This window comes from Nestor notabilis, unplaced genomic scaffold (genome assembly GCF_000696875.1).
Source record: "Nestor notabilis isolate BGI_N333 unplaced genomic scaffold, ASM69687v1 scaffold19926, whole genome shotgun sequence".
Classification (NCBI taxonomy): Eukaryota; Metazoa; Chordata; class Aves; order Psittaciformes; family Psittacidae; genus Nestor; species Nestor notabilis.
Window position 1 is genome coordinate 1 of NW_009934477.1, and position 21,263 is coordinate 21,263.

General features: G+C 37.5%; 1 protein-coding gene across 1 annotated transcript; it reads left to right on the forward strand.

The window, feature by feature from the left end:
- Positions 1–702: 702 nt before the first annotated feature.
- Positions 703–20,912, forward strand: SLC17A5 (solute carrier family 17 (acidic sugar transporter), member 5). Its single transcript, XM_010017372.1, has 11 exons — positions 703–757; positions 3,086–3,282; positions 4,731–4,964; positions 5,454–5,541; positions 8,208–8,294; positions 9,529–9,647; positions 10,517–10,675; positions 11,203–11,335; positions 13,051–13,198; positions 18,508–18,598; positions 20,393–20,912. Exons 1-11 carry the CDS (start codon positions 703–705, stop codon positions 20,528–20,530), a joined length of 1,449 nt encoding a protein of 482 aa, XP_010015674.1. The 3' UTR covers positions 20,531–20,912.
- Positions 20,913–21,263: the final 351 nt, after the last annotated feature.

The following is a 21,263-nucleotide window of genomic DNA, read 5'->3' on the forward strand; positions in this document are numbered from 1 at the left end:
TGGTCTCCGGGACGCGGCGGTGTCAGAGCGCATTAGGTCATACACGGCCCTGCGTCCTGCCGGGGGTCGGGGGTTTGTTCTAGCGGGAACCGGCGCGCAGCCCTGTTTCCGAGTTCGGGTGTGAATACCTGCCCTTGGCTCGGTGTCTTTTCAGTGGAGGCAAGTGGGTAACTCCAGCTTAAACGCTGGTGTAACCGTTAATGACCGCTGGAGTCCTCCAAGGTTAAGGCAGAATTTCACTTTAACACAGAATTTAAGTAAGACTGCTTGTTATGGAAGTGGTTGTCTGCGCTGTTTTAGTTCCCAGAATGTACAAACTGTAAAAAGGTGAGATTTTAAGGTTTTTTTCTGTACGCCATGCAAAAATACTCTAGCCTACTTGGGAAACATGTAACTGCAGCACGAGGGGCTGCGGTCAAAATCATAGAATCATTTAGGCTGCAGAAGACCTTTAAGTCCAACCATAAATGGCTTAGGAGTACCAGAAAGAGAAATTTTAGTTCAAGTCACTTATTAAAGCAATACATTCTTAAGTTTGCACAATACATCATGCTCCAGTTGAGGTGGTTCACCTCACCCACAAGGAAAAATACAGCAGAAGAGCAACTTCCTTTAACTGCCATGCAGCTTGCAGCACAGACCTATATTTCTTTAACTGCAGTTGAAGAATCTTCTTCAGCTATAGCTACAGTATTATAAAACATGCCCCTTAAATCAGAATTAACTATAGATGTAGGACCAAAGGCTACCAGTCGAGGTAAGACCTTGAACATCATGGTTAGCTGCCTTGAACATTGCGGGGGGAGGGGGTGAATGTCTATGTCTTTTGATTACAGCAACACCCTGAAGAGGTGGGTGACTGAAATGCATCTAGAATCTTCTCGAATCTTCGGTTCTGTTAACCTGATCTAACATTCTCAGGTATTGCAGATACACTTAGTGGAAAGACAGGGAAGCAACAATTTAGCAGTTATTTGTTGCAGACTTGCAGATCTACGTGCTTGATAGATTTTTATGATAAACTATTTATGGTTGAAAAAAATCTGACATGAATGTTCTTGCACATCTATCCTGTGCAGCTTCTCTCTAGACAAGGTGTATACCAGCAAGAGGCTTCCAGAGGAATAGTAATGTATGTTCTAGTTAATCTGCATTTACAAGGAAGGGTTACATCATCAGTGTGATATTCAGCCTTCTGTTATTATTGTTTAACCCCAGGAATACAGGCAGTGGAAAGGTTAAATAACTTTACCTTTAATTATATTCATTGTTATAAATTATATGACTATACTTTTTATACTTAAGGCAAATTGCTTTTTAACTAACAATAAAGAACAATGAAGCTGCTTGACTGGTTTTTGTGCAGTAAGCACTTCCTGCTCTTGGTGCTTATTGTTTTTAAAGTAAGCAATAAAATCTTGGCTGCTTTCCTTCATGTCACTTAAAAACCGGGTACACCTTTCTCAAATGCAGCTGAGGCAAGAGTTGCAATTACTGCAGGTCTGGAAGGCATTTTGTATATTTCTATGGTAGCATCACTTATTACTCATTGACTTAATGAACATAGCAAATACAGCATCTCTGTGTCATTTTAACAACTTGTGCAGCCATACTGAGCTCCACATAAAGCTGATGAGGGTTAGAGACTTCAAAAACGGGTAAGTTCTACTGCTTTCTTGAAAAATACAGTCTTGCAGATAAGCTTTGTTGGTGCCACCTCTGAAAAATACAAAACCACTTAGGCTCATTCCTTGTTTCAAGGAAGTTACTGGGAAGGGGATAGTCTTTAGATAGCTCATCTACAGGGCATGCTTTTAGCTTCTTACTGCAGATCAGACGATCCAGTCAAGAAACATACTGCAGTAGCAGATGTAATTCCAGTCAATCCTGTTGTTCATAGATATCTTTGGTTTATTTGTTATTTGAATTCCGAATAGTCAGAGAAAGATGAGATCACTGTAGAATGATGTAATATCTGCAGGTACTGATCCCAAACCCTCTGAGTTTCAGACGTCCAGGTTATAAAATTTTTCCACTAGCACCATGATTTCCTCATAAGGGGGGAAACTCCACCCCCTAACTATTTGTAAATTCAGCACATTCTTCCAGTAGTTTCTCAACACTGACATTTCCGCTCAGTAGGTTCAGGCATTCGCAGTTCATAAAGAGTATCTGCAGACCTTAAACTGTATTTTGCATAGATACAAAATTCATTGCCGCTGGTGATGTGCTGGCCAAATTACAGTTCAACTTGGATAAACAATCTCTGCCAAATGCCACTGCGTACTACTGTAGAAGGGAATCAATAACTGTGTTGCAGTTCAAAGTCTGATATCTGTTTAAACAGCCGACAGAATCGACTTAGTGCCACAACACAAGTTTTATGATGAATCTAAGACTCATTTTTCTTTGTCAGCTTCGTTATTGTATGGTGACTGTAGCAGAGTGATGTACTGGGCAACTGAGAAACTTGCTGTTTCACAGTGCCACCACAGGATTTGCCATTCCCCTTTCTGCTAATTTTCTCTGGTTGGCAGCTGTCAGAAAATGCATATGCCTTTATAAGTAAACTTAAATAAGGAAAAGTTGTTCTAGAAAACAGCCTAGAATCTCAGTGACGGTTCTTTAACTCTGAGAGCCTTTGGGTTTTTTTGATCTATTTTCATGTATGTGACACGCTTCCCACTAGCTTTGGTGGTTTTTTAGTGTGAAGTTCTAATTTTAAAAAAAATTACTATATTTTGGAGAGGACTTTTGAAACCATGTTTCTAAATCCATTTCTGCAGACCACACACCACACTTCCACTGCAGCCCCACTTGTGCAGGTAGCTGCCAGTTTTCTAAACCAGAATCACATTTGCTGTGCATATGAGTAGAAAAGTGGGATTTTGTTGGTTTTTGTTCTTTCTCCACCCTCTACCTCTATTGAATACAGCCCTTAAGACTAGAACAATTAGCTTGTTTTCTTGCCTATTTTTTCCTCATCCATAAATCTCTGAGATTATTAGTGAAAGTTGCTTATTGGTTTGTTCTTATTTTGTTAGGTTCTGTTAAAATGAAATATTTTCATTTACTCTCATTTCAGTCCCTGCATGCTGCTCAGCTCGCTACAATCTAGCACTACTGGCCTTTTTTGGGTTCTTCCTCCTGTATGCATTACGTGTGAACCTGAGCGTTGCTCTGGTGGATATGGTAGAACCTAACACAAGCTTAGCAAAGAATACGACTTCCAATGTGTGTCCAGAGCATTCTTCCACCATAAATGTTCCTCGCAACACAACGGTGAGGTCTCAAACATACTGTCCTGTAATGTGGCATGTAAAGTGGTTTTAATAAAGTCTGTGACTGATGGCTCATACTTGGGTGGCTTTTTACCGGATGGCCTTTTCAGATGTTCTTTTAAAGCTATTCTGAAAAAATAATAGCCTTAAACTGACTAGCTAATTTAAAAGCGCTGTGCCCAAGGTCAGGTTTTTTACATACATCCTTTCTGTGCTTTTCCTTACAAATTGGCTAATCTGACTCTGTAGATCTTCTATGACTCACTGTTTTATATGCCAGTGATCAGCTGTTACTGTTATATCTGTGTCAGAGTTCTCATCACTGTTCATATTTGCCTGGTTTTTGTACATTCTCAATGGCATGAAATTTCATTACAAATTAACATGTTGTATTTTTCTCTTCATTTCTTTGATCTGTTTCTGAGGTCATAATTCTTGTCTTTAAATCCTTTATCTCTTCCAGTAATCTTTAAAAATCACACTTTCTTAACTGAACGGAACAGTTGGATATAAAAAAAATATTTAAAACACAACAAAGAAACAAACAAAAAAAAACCCCAAACCACACACCAACTTTGTGAATTCCGACTTGCATAGATCTCATAACTGAAGCTTATTACTGAGCACTCTTACCATCTTCCTGCCTTCATTTTCATTGCTTGTTTAGAGGTCATTTATTATTTATCCTGAGCGAATTATAACTGCAGACTTTATGGGAAGAAGATTCTGTCTCATCACTTCTGTGAAATATAAGCTGCTCACTTAGATGCCCATAAAATGGGACTTTTGGAAGAGATCCCAAACTTCACTTTATTGGGCAACAGTTACGTCTTTTTTGCTGATTTCCTTTATAGCTTCAGTCTCTTTTATCTCAATCATCTTTGCTTTTATTTCTTTATCTGCTAAACTCATCTTTCCTCTGTTGTGCTTTTCCCACTCGTCCACCTACCCTTATGAGTTCTGTCCTTGACTGTTCTCTTCCTTAATATTAAATTTAAGCATCTGCATTTCCGTGTTTGCTTTTCTGTCCGTAACTTTTCTGCATGAAAAGCCAATTTCTAGAGCATGACAGAATGTCCACACTGTGATACAAAAGTGGGATTCACTCTTACGCAGAGTACATAGTCTGTACCTGTGTCATCTAAACCAAGTTGCTTAGAACTCAAAATGGAATAGCTGACCACTTACATTTCATGTTGTGACAATTTTCATACTTGGGCTAGATATGTCTGGACAGACTGTAAACTACCTGAATTAGCTTTCAGCACACCTTTGATTGCAGTATGGATGTGTGTAGAGGAAGGAGACCCTAGGGAAGAGGCCATGAAAAATTTGTGATTTAGGTATAAAGAACTAAATAATGGATCAAAGTTATGTAAATATGTTCAGAAAAACTGCTGGTTTGAACTTACTGCTTGCTTTCTCTCTCTCCTCTCTTCTTTTTTTTAGGGAGAAAAATATTCTTGGGATGCTGATACTCAGGGATGGATCCTTGGTTCTTTTTTCTATGGCTATATCGTTACCCAGATTCCAGGAGGATATCTTGCAAGCAAAATTGGAGGAAAGCTGTTGCTGGGGTTTGGCATCTTTGGCACCTCTGTATTCACCTTGCTTACTCCCCTAGCTGCAAATCTGGGAGTTGGCTACCTCATAGCTGTTAGAGCCTTGGAAGGACTGGGAGAGGTAATGCTTTATGTAACTTGAAAATGTATCTGAATGGTATATTAATAAACTGTAGTCATTAGACCCTGTGGGTGGTGGTATGCTGGAGTAGTATAAGGATTTTTTCATTTTAAATAGCTTAGTTTTGTTTTTTCTTAATAAATAAAATGTTTGTCCTGTATTTAGCTGTTTGAATAAGAAAAAGGTTTTATTTGTAAAGATGTTTGAGACAGAACCAGAGCTAGCCTTCCTCATTTGTTAGAAACGAGGAGCTGAGAACAGTACTGTTTGTATTCTTGCAGCTTTTCCAGTATATAGACAATCAAAATCAGGAGAAATTAATTCTGCCTCCTTACTCTTATGCCTTGTGCACTTTTTAAAAGTGGTTTCTTACTAAACAAGTAACGAACATAATGTACTGTTTTTTTAATGAAATGCGCTTTGAGATATGCAAAGTTGAATGGGTTCTAAGATTGTTGCATTTCTACAGAATTAAATGTTGTTTTCTAGGGTGTTACCTTCCCAGCTATGCATTCAATGTGGTCTTCTTGGGCTCCTCCACTGGAACGCAGCAAGCTTCTTAGTATTTCATATGCAGGTGAGACATTCCCACGCTGATAATGGGATTATACATTTTTACTGCAGTAACAGGGAGGATTAACTTAAATCAAAGGGATTTATATTATAGATTTTAATTGGCATTTAATCTGGAAAGCATAATATTGAATTACATCTTGCTTTGTATTCGTTATGTTCATTCATTCATGGCTTTTATAACCCTGAGAAAAGGTACTGATCTACAACTAAGTATAAACTTCAGTCTAAGTTTTGTATAAAGTGCTGCAAAGAGTTACTGTATAGCTAATTAATACAAGATTCCGTAAATAAAGGAGATTTAGTGTTAGGAACAAAAGAGCTGGGGCAGAATCACAGGATAGAGATGTGTGTGGAGGAACTCAAGGAAGGAAGTGTCTAAGGTTCCAGGTGTTGCTGCAAGAGCTCCTTGTCAGAGTCCAGTACTCGCTGACTAGATTCTCTGAGATATTCTATGCATGGAAAGTGTAATGTTTGATATCAGATTTACTTGTCTGAAGATAGTTGTTGTTACACAGGATTTTTGATTTAGCAGTGTGATACAAAATATACTGAAAGCATAATACAAATGTAAGCTAACGCTTAGCAAAATATAGCAATTGCAGTATACGTTTGGGTCGAGGGCAGCTCAAGTCTCTTCTTTTCTTAGAAATTCTGTTGTTAGTCGTTTAGTTTTCACACTGCGGGAATACCCACATATTCCCTCATGCTGGTCTGGCTGACTCGGGGAGACAGTCACATGTTTAATGAACTCGAGGAGAAACATTTGCACCACCAGCTGATCCACTCAACTGACATAGCTGTTTATCTAAAACAAAGGCCACCCCGTGGTCCCCTTTGTATTTAGATGGAGTCTGCTTTCTTTGCAACAGCTGTGGTCAGCCACACCCTGCATTATTCCCTGAGCTTCATGGACCTACTGCTCTTGCACATCTCCAGTGGGCCTTCATCTGTTTTAGGGGTTCATTGTTCAGTCACATTGTTCAATGCTGTGTTTGTGGGGCAGGTAAAAAATATTGCTTTCTAAATGTGCTATTCAAAATTGATAGTATTTCTCCAAGGATGACAAATTTTGCTTTAGTTTCATGAAATAATGGCTTGTTTTACTGTCATTAGTATTAATCCTGTTGCAGCTCTCTTGTTCAACTGAGTTTCATCAAAAAGATGCAGCTATACCATGTAAACTGCAGCAATGGTTTCTCAAGCAGCTAAGCCAGTCTAGTGCTTCACTTGTGCCAACAGGGATGAAGCTTTAATCCTTTTTTTTCCTTCACATTTCCTCACTTTCCTCCTAGCCCAGTGTCTCATTCCTTCCTTCTTGCTATTTCAGGCACTCATCAGACCCTTCCATGAGACACTTAAACACACATAGTGCAGATTAAAGCTTTTTTTTTTTTTTTTTTACTTCTTCTTCTTTTTTGTGTCTGTGTCCTGCCTTATTATTGAATGAAATCTGCTTTGAAAGTCTTCATGTGAGAGGCAGCACAGAAGTTAAGCAGAGAGCACAGAGCTGGGATTGACATATACTGTATTTAACTGTTGAGAGCTTTTAAAATGTCCTATTGTAACTTGTGAAACTATATGATAATGTACTAGTGAGTTGAAGCTGTGGCCTTGAAGGGCCAATTGTTAGCAGTCATGGATGGATAAGGCATCTAGTGTAAACTTAGCTGAGTGTTCCCTTTGCCCCACATTTTTATGGTTGATAGTCATGTGGTCTGTGGTTTACTTAATCATGATCATGTTGATTTTCCGAGAGAACATATGATCAAGGTTGTATGTACTTGTTATTTTGATTTATATTTCACATAACACGTGGTTTTGTTGCTTGTGGTTGAAGCTCTCTTCTTCAAATAAAAATTATTGTTTTCATGAAGATGGAATCTAGGCAGCCAACATACCAAAATAATCTAATGTTTTCTGAGTTGAGATCAGGTTTGAAGAAGTGACCCTATAACTAACATTAAGAGACAAGGTCTACTATTTGTCAACAGTAGAGTTCCTAAGTATGTAAATAACATGAGTTTTCTCATTTAAATTTGGGGAGGCGGAAGACCTGGCATCCTTTGCAAAATGTATCTTGAATTATAAACTCAGGATTAGTTCTTTCCTGCTTTTGGCTTGTATCTGAACTGGAATCTTTACCTTTTTCCTTTCCTGTTTCTACACCCTGTCGAATTCAGTGACCATGGGGTTTGCATCCATGTAACTAGCAGGTTCCTTCTGGATCTTGGTTCTAGCATTCCTGTTTCTGTGGAGCTAGTAGGAGTTGTGAGAAATGCAGATATCAAGTCAGAATATTATTCCCCTACAAGTCCTTACTTATACTGTGATCAGTGCTCTCTTGTTTTTCAGCAACGCCAGTTCCATTGGTTTAGATGTACTAGAACCATCGCTCTATTGCAGAGGAATGTGCCAAGAATGTCTGTCTTACTGCTTTTCGCTTGTAGTTTTGGATGCTAAGGGCTTTGTGTCTCTTCTTACCTGGAGCTGCCAAGGCATCTTGTGCCTGTATTTCTTAAGGTGAAATGGCAGCCCTCTAGTGGTGGTAACTATTTCTGCATGATTAATTACAGAAAAAGAAAGTAACTGTGAAATGCCACTTAGCTTAAAGGGTCTATAGGAAATGTAATTATTGTTTTTCCACTTTGTTTTGCTTTCTACTGATAGGTGCACAGCTGGGAACTGTTGTCTCTCTGCCACTATCTGGTTTAATTTGCTACTATATGAACTGGATTTATGTGTTTTACATATTTGGTAAGTGGGGTGGGGTTTTTTTAATTATTAAAAGTACAATTTATATTCTTTTTGAAAAGCATGGCATATTACAAAAGTTACTTTTAGTTTTAAAAATGTTTATGACATGTAGGGTTGCTGTTTTATTCATCCTGGTAAATTAGAGATATTTAAAGCTAAGTAGATTCCTGTGTGTGGCTTTGTAAGCCTTGCGTCCAATGAGCAATGCTGTGTGTGAGTTGGACAAAAGCTGGCGTAAGTCAAATGCTCTTAACTCTCCCACCGCTTGGAAATAAGAGGCTGAAATTTCTTATTTGAAGTGTGAAATTGAGTTAATAACTTTAATCCCAGGAACAAACTTACACTGAGAATGAAAGAACATGTGAAAAGTTACTGCTGCTTTAAATGGAAATCGTGTGGAAAATCTCTAGCGGAGAAGGAAGGAATGCCCAAAATGCAAGGCATAGCACATTTACTGTGAGTTATGTTCTAGAAGAAGCTCAAACACAGAAAATACTTCCTAACACTATGTCATAGATGTAACTGATGCTTTTTATAGGTCTATTTACATGTCTGAGCTATTTCATATTCTGCGTGGGGATGGGAGGATCAGAATAAAAAAGAAGGATTACACTTTTCTCAACAAAACCACCTCCAATTTTTGTATAAATAGAAAGGGTTCACAACAAATAATTGGACAAAATGAAATAAGTTACAATATTATAGTTATGTAAAAGTACAGTTGATTTGGGCCGACTATTGAAAGATACCTTTTTCAAGTGACAGTTCTGGGGTTGGCTTAAAAAAGAGAAAGAGGATTGGTACATTAGTTAAGCTGTATGTAGTCATATCCTGTGTATGTGCACAAAGTATTTTTTGTGATTAGACTTAATACGATATTTTTTATTTCCTCTGGGTGAGCCATATGCTTTGTAGCTGTTCAGTGTGACTGATAAAAATACAATATGGATGTATATGCAACTTTCTTCCTGTATAAGGCACTTCCAAGTGGAAAGGAAAAAAACCAAACACACACAAAAAACAGCTTTCCTGCTCTTTATTGTTTATTACCTCTAAATGTGCATCGTTAACCCACTTTGGTGAACTACTGGCTGTAAGTAGATAGAAAAATACTATTCATTAAAATTAAGGTATTTGGAAAAAAGGCTTCTAAGTCATCTGAGAGTGTTAATCACCCGATATAATTGCTTGTGTTTTTATTTATATCTCTTCACCCATCTTTTCTCAACAATAGGTGCACTTGGCGTACTATGGTGGTTCTTCTGGATGTGGTTGGTTAGTGATACACCAGAAACTCATAGGAGCATTTCACATGCTGAAAGAGAATATATACTCTCTTCTCTAAAAGATCAGGTACAGCATTTTGGTATAGTCATACTTACCAAAGTAAAAACACAAACCACTAATATTGTCATTAGTGTCATGCTCTGTTGATGTCTAGAAAAACATCCTTAATCTCAGATAGAGGCAGAATTTGTCAAACAAAAAATTAAAAATATAGTGCAGTTGCAGAAGTGAGAAACAATTGGTAATAAAGCATTTATAGTAATGCCTTTTGTCACAGACATGGTTGTGATGCTTTTTAAGTAAAAAGTTCAAGTCTTCCAGTTCTTTTTAAGCTAGATCCAGCCTTGTATACCATCTTTAAACTTTACAACACAATGTTTTACAACTTCTTTCCCCTCCATGTGTCTTCTAGAGTAAGAAAGAGATCACTATTTGTGGAGAAAAGCATTTTTAAAATGCTTATGAGCCAGTTCCTAAAGTGTGCATAAGAGTTTATTCCTGTAACTGGGGGTATGTATATACAACCTGTGAGGATGTCTGAGAGACCAAAGTTAATATCTAGGATTGAGTAGGAAAGATTCAGCTAAATGAACACATGAGGGGTGACTTTAAATAATCAGTCATTTATAGTAAAAGCAGGAGGCAACAGATCTCAACAAGGGAAGGCAAACTTTTTGAAACTCTAATTACAAAATGTAATAGCAAATTGTTTACTTTGCAATAGTAAACAGAGCAGTAACATACATTCAGTGAGAACTGAACACATTAAATCACTGCTGATGAGTCACAGTCGTTAGATACAAGTCATTTTATGTCCTTCAGAATGAAATTTCAACAGATTTGGGTAGGATCAAAATACATATTTAGCAAATGTTCATATCAGTGTCCTGATAACTTTTTTTTTCTTCCTTTTTTCTCTGCCTTCTGCTTGCTAGCTTTCTACACAGAAATCTGTTCCCTGGAGACCTATACTGGAGTCCCTTCCACTCTGGGCTATCGTTGTGGCACACTTCTCTTATAATTGGACTTTCTACACACTACTTACACTCTTGCCCACATACATGAAGGAGATCCTGCGGTTTGATGCACAGGAGGTAAGATAAATAAAAATGATCACTTTCTTCTGAATTAAAGAAATCAAATAGTAGAGATCTTCCATGTTGTTTAGAATAGAGGAACCTGTTTAAGAACCATGGAATGTAAATACATAGCTGGGAAATGGTAAAATAAATCCTCAGAATTAAGAAGATGCATTGAAAATATTGCTTGCCTTGTCATTTCCTTCCCCTCACCACCCCCCAGGACTTATTTGACATTTAGTTTAATGCTAGCTTTTGAGCTCAGTCTTCTGGTTGAAGATGCATGTTACCTGTTTTTAACTGCTCTGATTTAAAACAGTAACCATAAAAATATTTTTCTCTCTTACATGGTTGGTATGATTGCTTCAGATTTTTGTAGCTTGTTTTATGATTTCTGAAACAATATCTACTATTACTTTGCTCACTCATAAAGGAGAACATTTCCAGTTGAAAAAGAAAACTAAGGAAATAATTGGACAAATGTAATTTTTAAAAGTATTTCAGTGTTTTAATTGTCTTTTATTTGTTTATCTCCTTAACAGAATGGTTTTTTGTCTGCCCTACCTTATTTTGGCTGCTGGTTATGTATAATTCTATCTGGGCAAATTGCTGATTACTTACGGCAAAACCAGAACTTGTCCACTGTTTGTGTCCGCAAATGTTTTACCCTAATAGGTAGGTGCAAGTATCACCTCTGTTTGGAACATATCACAGTATCAATCTGAAAAACTGAAGGGTTTGGGAAAGTAGTATGACATTCTGCTGTGAGGTTAGGCACCATAGTGCATGGCTTAAGAAGAGCAGCTTTATTTATATGTTAATTTGTCAAGAGTAAATATTTTTCCATTAAGAATTACACCTTTTTGATAAGAGATCAGTAAGAAATTACCAAAGCTTTGTTCAGGTCAAGAGACATAATTTTTACAAGCAAACTGATTAAATAAATGGTCAGGTAGAATCACCATTAAAGTGGTGATAATTGCTTGACAGAATGATAAATGGCTTTCTCAAACTGAGATAAGATATTGTTCTGCATAAGCCTATTCCCAGCCCTGTGGTGTTCAGTGCTTTGTTTGTTAAAGACTTAAGTAACTGAATGCACTTGTAAAATTTACAATTGCTACCAGGGTAGGAAGATCAAATAGAATCCAAAATGGTCTTGACTAATTGGGAGGAGGGATGATCTGAAATCACCAAGAAATCAACAGGATCAGGTTATTAATGAATGCAGATAAAATACTGTATTTAGGAAGGAGAAGTTGATTGCTGATTAAGAGCGTGAGCAGGGGAAAGAAGGGAAATAAAAGAGATTACACACAGGTTCCATGCAAGTTGCAGCCTGTTTTATGTATGCCCACCCGTGCTGCCTTTTCAGTTCTTCTGATTCAGTTGCTTTCTTTAAAGCAGCTTTTATAATATGTTCTCAAGCTTTTTTCTCTCTCTCTTTTTTTAAATATTTATTTATTTATTTTAAGCCTACACCACTTTGGTGATCCAGTTTACTGCAGGGCCTTACACCCGAGCATGTACAACTGAGGGGGACACAAACTGTTGTATTAGGAAAAGCAGGACTTAAGTTGGCTTCATCAACAAAAGCGTATCTTTGGAGCTGTTTGCAGAGGTCACGATGGAGTCATGTAAATAGGCTGTGGTACTAGGAAATGGGTACCAAAGCTCACTGCAGACAGGAAGCAGCATGCACTAGCTCATGATGGCTGCTAAGCTGTTTCCAATACCTGGTGTAGCATCTCTAAAGCTAGCCTGGGTTTTCTAAATTGTACAGCAGGCTCCAGTATAGATATTACCAGGTGTTCAAATCTTGTAAATGTGTAATAAAACTCATTCTAGAATGTGCCTACAGGAGAAATATGCACATATATATACATACACATTTATATGTGTGTATATGTATGTGTATGTATATATATGTATTTGTATGAACTCTTACAGCTCTGCTTTATTATGATCTGCAGAAGTCGAGGTTTGTTCCTGACATGTGGAGAGTTAAATGGGGATAATTTCTTTGCAGTGCACTGTTCACCTACCAGTGTCAGTGTGGCTTCTGTTATTTTTATAATAATAAATAAATTTTGTAAAGTCACTTTAAGTATCTTTGAATTGTGTTAATTTCTATTTTTTTAATATCTAGTTGAAGTTTAATTTTTTGCAGCTAGACTGGGATTTTTCTGGTCTGGTTACTCCTGAGGCAGTAACAGGCTTGACAACCCATCTGCTCTTCCTTACAGGCCCACTGTAATGCATGTAATGCAGTGCTGGATTCTGTACACTAGGTGGTGGTGGAACTTACATAGAAAATGCATACACAGCTTGGAGCCTCTTAACGTGTCTCACGTTAAAAGTCCATTGATTCTAAGATTTCTGTCTTAAAGGAATGATTGGACCTGCAGTGTTCTTAGTAGCAGCTGGATTCATAGGTTGCAACTATGCACTGGCTGTTGCATTCGTGACCATATCAACAACACTAGGAGGATTTTGTACATCTGGCTACAGCATAAACCATCTGGACATAGCACCTTCGTAAGTATTGGTGAAGCTATTTTTAGTACACGCAATACATTTATGACCATGGTTGTTTGGTTTTTTTATTGCTGGGGTGCCTGGAGGCTTAGCTGTGGGCCATGTGCTATACAGATGTGGAATGGAAACACTGACAGTGACTCAGGTTTACAGTATGAAGCACTCTATTTGCAAAAAGTGCAAGTCTGGCAGAGGGTATGACATGAACAACAGTTTAGAATAATTAAATTTTGGATCCTGCAGTAATAAATTATATAATTCCTGTAATTACATTTACTAGATTTTTGTGCTATTCAATTTGTGATCTTTATAGGACAATGTCATTGGAACAGCATGATACAATTAAATTTTCCACTCTTACATTTTTCCATCAGAGACATCAAGCTTTAGGATGAATGTTAACATATTTAAGCACTGTGGTAAAGGTAAATTATTTGTATTTGAAAAATATTCTATACACTGGTTTCAAAACCTTGTTAGGAGTAGGTGACCTGCTATCAGTAGGTAACAAATATAGTCTTAAATGACTAACTTTTAAGAATGGGAAGTTAGACTTCAGTCTGTAATTCCTCCAATGTGTTACAAATGCAGAATCTGACAGATAGCTCAGTTTCCTGAAGAGCATGGATGTATGTGCAGTCTTTTGAAAGTCCACAAGAGCATTCTTTGCATTAGTAAAAGCAAAAGCATTCTTTGCACTTTGCTTTGTCATTCATTTACCTGTTTGGAGTAGCAAATTACTTAGAAGTCATTTGATGCTGCTCATCTGTATTCTGTAGTAAGGTGTAAAGTGAAAAGAGTTTAAGTGTAAGTGAAGAGGGGAAAAAAACATTTTGTAGAAATGTTCTTACAAAAAAATTTCTTCAGATCTGGAGAATTAATATGGGAGACCTCAGGTCCAAATTGAAGATGGGATCCAGGCTTTGGCAATTGGAAGGATGGTGATCATGTCCACAGTGATGTACAAGTTTTGACTTAAAAGACGGATATGAAATAGTGGGACTCCAATTAATCTGGGTAGGTGAGATTAGGTAGCAAGCAAGAGGGAAGGTGTCAATGGCCAGCTACACAAAGCTTGTACTATGACCTGAATATGAAAGCTTCTGTGATGGACTTTATCTGAAATCAAGTAGAACTACAAATTTAGAAAATGTAGTTGAAGTGGTGCATCTTGAGGTATTATGGGCCATTATATAACTTCTGTTTCAAGCTTAGCTTTGCAGAACCACAACATTTAGTTTCCTAGAAATGTCAAATGTTGGCTAAGAATTGGAGTTATTTGTTTTTATGTCTCTGTGTTTAAAAAATAGAAAACATAAGCATTAATGTCAAAAGACATTACTACTGTAAGTTGCATAATGGCAGAACTTGGCTATCTGTGTAGTTTCCATTTGCCTCTTTTTGTCTGTGCGTCAGAAGCTAGTCTTTTTGTCATTGTATTAGTATTCCCCTGCACAGGATGGATCCCACTCTAGAAATGACTGAGCACTGTACTGAGAGGGGGACTGGCATTCATTCATTAAGTCCAAGCTTAAACATCTCATCTGAGAAACTAATGTTGGATCCAGTGAAACTAATTGAGGCCTAGCTGATTTATTGCTTGGTTTTGTATGCCTCTTCAAACTACTAAGTTCTGGTTTGCAAAAATGGTATTACTCGGAGTGCAGACAGAAGTCAGTGGAGCTGTGCTTTGAATATATGAATACTGCTGTTAAATACTCTTGAAATGAGATCCTGAGGATCTCAAATCAAGCATCTGGTAGACACATACATTCTCAGCCTATGTTTTAATTTCATATCTATAGGCTGGGTTTCACATTGTCACTCCCATCTCTCAAGGGTGTTGTGAAAATAAACTAATATTGTGAAGAGTTGTACTGGAAGCGTTTGGGATGATTAAAATTCTATTTGCAACAGCTGAATAGTACGCAGAAAGCAAGGCTTGGGTCCCTGCACTGAGCAAGTGCAGTGAAACAAAATATTAAATGGTGCTCATTAAGTGAGTACAATTCATCCTGTCCACTGAGTGCAACAGAGCTGTCACAGGAAAAAGGAAATCATGTAACTGCCTCTGTGAGGCACATGCACAAGGTAATTTTGTATGCAGTTGATGGCTGAAGTTTCCAGAACTAGGACATTGTGTATGTTTTCTAATTTGAGAGAGACTTCACTCTGCATTACTAATGTGTTTATTTCAAGGGTCAATTTGTATGTGACAGCATAAAGAATGTTTTAGGTGTTGAAAAAAAGCACAAGAATCATGTGGCATGATGCTAATACACGTCAGCAGACATAATTAGATTCACCACATGCACTGCTGCTGATCCCTCTGACCAAATCCCACTCTATTCTTCCTACCCTCGACAAAGTCCTGCTTTTGTTCCCTTCGCATTTAAACCAGGCAAGTTCCTCTAACCCTGCTTTCCTCTCAGATAGGCTGAAGGGAGCATACTGATTACGAGTGCAGGAGAGGCAGGTGTCTTGCTGATAGCTCAGGAACTTTGGCCCGGCATTGCCTCTAGAGGTGAATGGCTGCATGTGAGGAAAAACTTTCCTGGATGGGAACGTGGTCAGGGTAGATGCTGTTTTATTGAAATCAGCAATTCTCTATTCAGCACATGCACGCTTCAATTCAGAGTAAATCTGTCCAAATGGAGACAGAGAAAGAAAAGGGCATGTCCTTGTAACAAAGGTCATAGGAAAAAAATTCTTCAAATACTGATACACAAAAACATCTAAGAGAGAAAAAAGACTTCCCTCCTCCTCCCCCCCACCCTTAACTTTTTGTGACTGTCTGAACTTTGTTGGATGAAATAGTCAAGGCAGACATTCACAATTTCAAGGAAATGCTTGACATAGTTGTAGAAATCTGAAAATGAAGTTTGCATAAAATTGTGAAGGAAACTTCTGGTAAGAGTTTACCCAGAGCTTCATTTCTTTTAATTTTTTTTTTTTATTTACTGAAAGATATTAAAGTAACCAGAAGTGTTTCCAAGCAGTTTCAAAATGCACTTAAATGCCTTTTTTAATTGGTTGTAAGTATGTTGACTAGAATAGCAGTGTCCCTTGTTGCTACTGAAATTTGCATTATACCAAAGAAATAATTATCGTATTCACAGAAAAAAGTGAATGACAATACTGATACTGAAGGACAAACAATATGTGCTATGTGCTATTTGGTTTCTAACGTGTAATTATAATAACATCAGTGTATTGAATTGGGGGGAGGGAGGGAGAGGTTGGGAGAGAGACAAGATTGTTCATGTGGGGAGAATGTATTCTATTTTAGCTCGTCAGATCTACATCAGTATGTTGCCATGATTACAATTTTTAGTTCTGCTGTTACCATGGGTCCTCGTAATATTCCCGTGGCTCCTATTTTACACTGAACACTGCACATACATCTCACATTGGTTTTTTTCACTCTTGATTTTACTACTTAACTGCTCTGCAGGTCGATTTGTATTTGGTTATCCCCAGAGTGCCATAAGAGCCTGACCAACAGCTTACTATTGGTCTTGCTCTACAGACATGTCACTTTTTGCTTTCCCATTTCATATGGGAGTCTCCACTGTGCTGAGGGAGTGGCACAGCAGTTATCTGCATCAAACAGCAAGCGTTATCAAGAATGCAACCTATGTCAGAAACACTGGGCATAACCAGAGGCATTTAGCCAGCAGTTCATTGCCAGAGATCTTTGGTGTGCAGGGAACCTATTAAACTATGTCTAGTTTTTAAAGTGTGTTTTATCAGTGTTGTAGTGTTTAAACATGTTGAAGACAAAATGCATTTGGTTCTACCTAAAGGTTTTACATGGAGTTTTGCTATATATGCTTCTCTTCCTAAGGGAAGCTTTTACACTTTCACATTCAGCTTCATGAGGGTCTATTCATTCTTAAACACTTTCCAAGAAAAGACGACTATATGCTATGTTTATAAAAAATACAGATCATTTTAATTAAGTCATTGAAGCTCAGTTTAAAATACACTGCCATGCTTTAAACTGATATGTAGTATTGACCTTCAGGAAAAAGATCGGGGTAGGACTAGATAATTGATTCTCTTAGGGGGAAGAAAAAAAAATACATGTTTCTCTGATATTGTTGGACTGGATATACATACAACAACCTTTTGTAACAATACTGTATGGTTGAATTCTCATGTTTTGGTAAATGTCAAAGCTATACATCTCTCTTTCAAGATTAAATTATACTGGTAAGGACATAATTTCACTCTGCCAAACAGCCTAAAGTGATCATTGGGCAATAACTCCTTTCTCCTATGCTAAACTGCAACTATCAGTATTTTGTATGATTCTTCAGCCAGCAAATCTGCCTTGAAAATCTGAAATGCAGTGATTTGTGCTCTAGTGGTTGGAAGGTCAAGCTTTGCTGTAGAATGTCTAGCTCTTATTTCTCTTCAGTCTCTCTCACAAGTCTGCACTTGTGGTACAGTTTCAAACTTTTGGTATTGCAACATGCCTATGAGAGTGATTTTTTAATTACCTAGAGATGAGGTGCTGAGACTCAGATATTAAGCAAGTTACCAGCTTTTCCCACCAAGTTTTTATGGCTGCTGGTGCATATGTGATAGTGCAACATGTTCATGGAACAGGAAGCTTCAGAATGGAGCTGCAAGAATGGAAACCAGCAGAACTGGTTAAGTCAGACCCATTTCCCATTGGCCTTGACCCAGAGAAAGCTGAAGGGAAGCACTACCGCAGCATTCTGAACTCAGGTCTTTGGAACATACAATCTGTAGTGTAAGTGGGGATATCCCCCACTTGTGATATTACCTTCTTGGTGGATACTTTTTAGCAGTAATACCTGAACAGATTCTTACTGTTGCAAAACAGCGCTCCATCATACTCCTTCAAGACATGCAATGTTTCTTTTCTAACTTCTTTGATGGATCATTCCAGGCAGTTTGGTTGTGGCTTAGCAGAGGCGATATGGGTTTGGGTTAAGGATCCTGGGCAAAGTCATGAGTAACTTAAGTTAAATTCCATAACTAGCCACTGGAAAATTGAGATGTGTAGAATCATAGATTTACTGAGGTTGGAAAGGGTCTTTAAGGCCATTGAGTCCAGTCATTAACCTAACATTGCCAAGTCCACCACTAAAAATGTATGTACTAAGTTGTTAGCGAGTTGTTACTAGAATAAAAGCAAGCCATTCCCAGTGGGATATGTGTGGTTTAATTTGTCTGCATGGTCAAGCTGAGGCCTATGTTACCAGGTTAGGCAAAATTGTTTCCATGACTGATAGGCCAAATAAATTAATAAGCAGCGTTAACAATTTATCTTGCAGATATGCTGGAATTCTCCTTGGGATCACAAATACTTTTGCTACTATCCCAGGAATGGTGGGGCCAGTTATTGCCAAGAGCCTCACTCATAATGTAAGTCTGCTTACAATTTTTTCAGTTGTTATACTTTTATCTCCATTGAATGGGAATTCTCTCTTATCAGGTCTTGGAAGTCTTTTCATTTCTTCTAAGTGAAATCTGTGTTATATATATATAGATCATACTGTTCCGTTGTTGTGAATGACTTGATTCCTAGCCTTTATTCTTCTGATTCTGATAAGGAAAATACAGGTAAAATTGAAGACCTCTATGGGACTTCAGAACTGTAGTGACTTGCCCCTTATAATGTCTAGGGATAAAATAAATACGCTTCTATCATGGTAAAACTGTTAAAATGCAAACTAGATGAGACAGTTGTGGGATTATTTTAGCAAATTCAGACAAGTTCTTACTTGTGTTTTTTAAAATCAGGCTCTTAGATGAGGTGTTGAGTTGTAAGGTCAGCATTTTTCAGATGAGAAACTAGATTCAAATGTGTGGGTTTTATAATGCATCCCTTTGTATGCATGTTACAGGATTAGGACATTCTAAGCTGTGTAAGCTCTCTTTACTATGAGGGTGGTGAGGCACTGGCACAGGTTGCCCAGAGAAGCTGTGGCTGCCCCATCCCTGGCAGTGTTCAAGGCCAGGCTGGACGGGGCTTGGTGCAACATGGTCTAGTGGAAGGTGTCCCTGCCCATGGCAGAGGGGTTGGAACTAGATGCACTTTAAGATCCCTTCCAACCCAAACCTTTCTATGATTAGTATCACAAGATACCTAGTTTGAACAGTGTTATATTTGACTTGCAAGATGGTTTAGTTGAAGGGTGATTTGGAGCAGAAAAAATTATTTTTTTTTTTAAATCAACTATATGAATTATTCTAAAATCTTTTAAGAAAGGAAGATGGGAGAAGTAAGTTTATTGATACAGTTGAATTTTTGGAGTTGGTGATCACTCCAGTGATTTCTTTGAAAATAATATGGAAAAAGTCATTAATACATGAATCCCCAGACAAATTAGTTCTTCCAGATATCTTAAGAAGTGGGATATTTGGTTTTTTGGTTGGTTAGTTGGTTTGTGGTTTTATCCTATATTAATGCACTGTTCTGGTATTACTCTAGTTTTTGTAGTTAGATTAATTACAGATTTGTTACAGTAGTCATCAAATTAACCCTCTAACCTCACTGTCCCTCCTCCCCCCCAAAAAATACCAAAAAAACCCCAAACAAACAAACAAAACAACAACCAAAAAAAACCACCAAAAAAAAAAAAAAACCCAACTTAGGACATCTACAGATACTAGCTCTTTATTTGCTACCTTTGTCTTAAGGCCTTTCTTATGTAACAGATTTTAGAGGATTCCTCTTGAAATCTGAGAAAAGATAGCTACCTTGTTTGGGCTAAAAACCTTGTGAGTCTGGAATATCCACACGGTAGTCATTAAGAACAGCTTACTGCATAGTGCAGAGCACTTCAGCTCTTGGATTACCTGACTTGAAAGCAAGGTAGCATTTCCATTTATAGTAATATTCTCTGAGTTTGTGTAGTCTTTGTGCAAATGTGATTTTTTGATATGAACGTTCTGAATCTGAGATGAAAAACTGATCCTGATAGTCTAATGCAATTCTGATAGGACTGCGTAAGCTGTATTATTAAACTGAAGTGGACTATGCTGCTGATTTGATCTTTTATGTTTACAGTGCTTTTATGTTGCTATGAAATCATGCTGAATAACATTTACATTTAAATAGGCAAAGTATGTAGCGTCAGCTTAGAAATTACTTTTTCTTGAGTGTAGAGCTGCAAATTGACTGCTTTTTTTTTTTTTCTTTCCCCCTTTTGACAGAATACCGTGGGAGAATGGCAGACTGTTTTCTATATTGCTGCTTCTATTAATCTATTTGGAGCAATTTTCTTTGCATTATTTGCAAGTGGAGAAGTTCAGGACTGGGCAGTCAGTGGATATCACTTGCACAGAAACTGAAAGTGACATTGAAATACCAAAGTTGTGCTAAAACCCAATGTGCTAGAATTATGTGACCGGAAAAGTGCCTTCCCTACTGGTGCCTAGGAATCTTCAGTGCTTTTCAGTTAAACTATTTTATCTGTGTATCTTTTGTAATGAAAATAATTTGACAGCATATGTGTGCTATTTCCTAACAAGAAACTACTTGGATTAAATATAAGAGTTTCATGCTAGGACTTGATATCAAATACATGATCGGAGAACATTTTAAATCTCTGTGCTAGGCTCCAATTCTTTCCAGTTTTTAATTAATATTTTCTGGATTAATGTGTAGGCAGATGTTTGTTGATACTGAAATGAGAGGAAAAAGCAAAGTGATTATGTAGCACTGTAAAAAGGAATGGCCTGCAAAGAATTGCACCCAAAAAAACTGTTTCAATTTTAATTATGGTTTTTTGCTGGTTTTGGATAGGTTTTTTGCTGTTTAAAAGTCTAGCAGAGCTCTAGTTTTCTATAGTCTTTTATAATGCTTTTTTGTCAGGGTTTTAATTGATTAACGCACAAGGTTTCAATATATAAACATTCCCTGTTCCGTGACTACAGCTTCACAATTGATACAGAGCAATGAGGAAGTAGAATATACTGTTGTGACTGACAGAATAAGCCATGTGTTACTACTGTGCTCTGTGATGCAAGTTTTTTAAATAGGCCTCAGTTTTATTCATCTGTGCAAAGAAAAAGCAGTGCAACT

Bases quoted from the DNA above. Each gene is read 5' to 3' on its own strand.
- SLC17A5 (XM_010017372.1), top strand. From the start codon at position 703: ATGCCCCTTAAATCAGAATTAACTATAGATGTAGGACCAAAGGCTACC. The intron at 758-3,085 runs GTAAGACCTTGA...CTCTCATTTCAG, and splicing joins ACCAAAGGCTACCAGTCGAG to TCCCTGCATGCTGCTCAGCT. The intron at 11,336-13,050 runs GTAGGTGCAAGT...TCTGTCTTAAAG, and splicing joins CAAATGTTTTACCCTAATAG to GAATGATTGGACCTGCAGTG.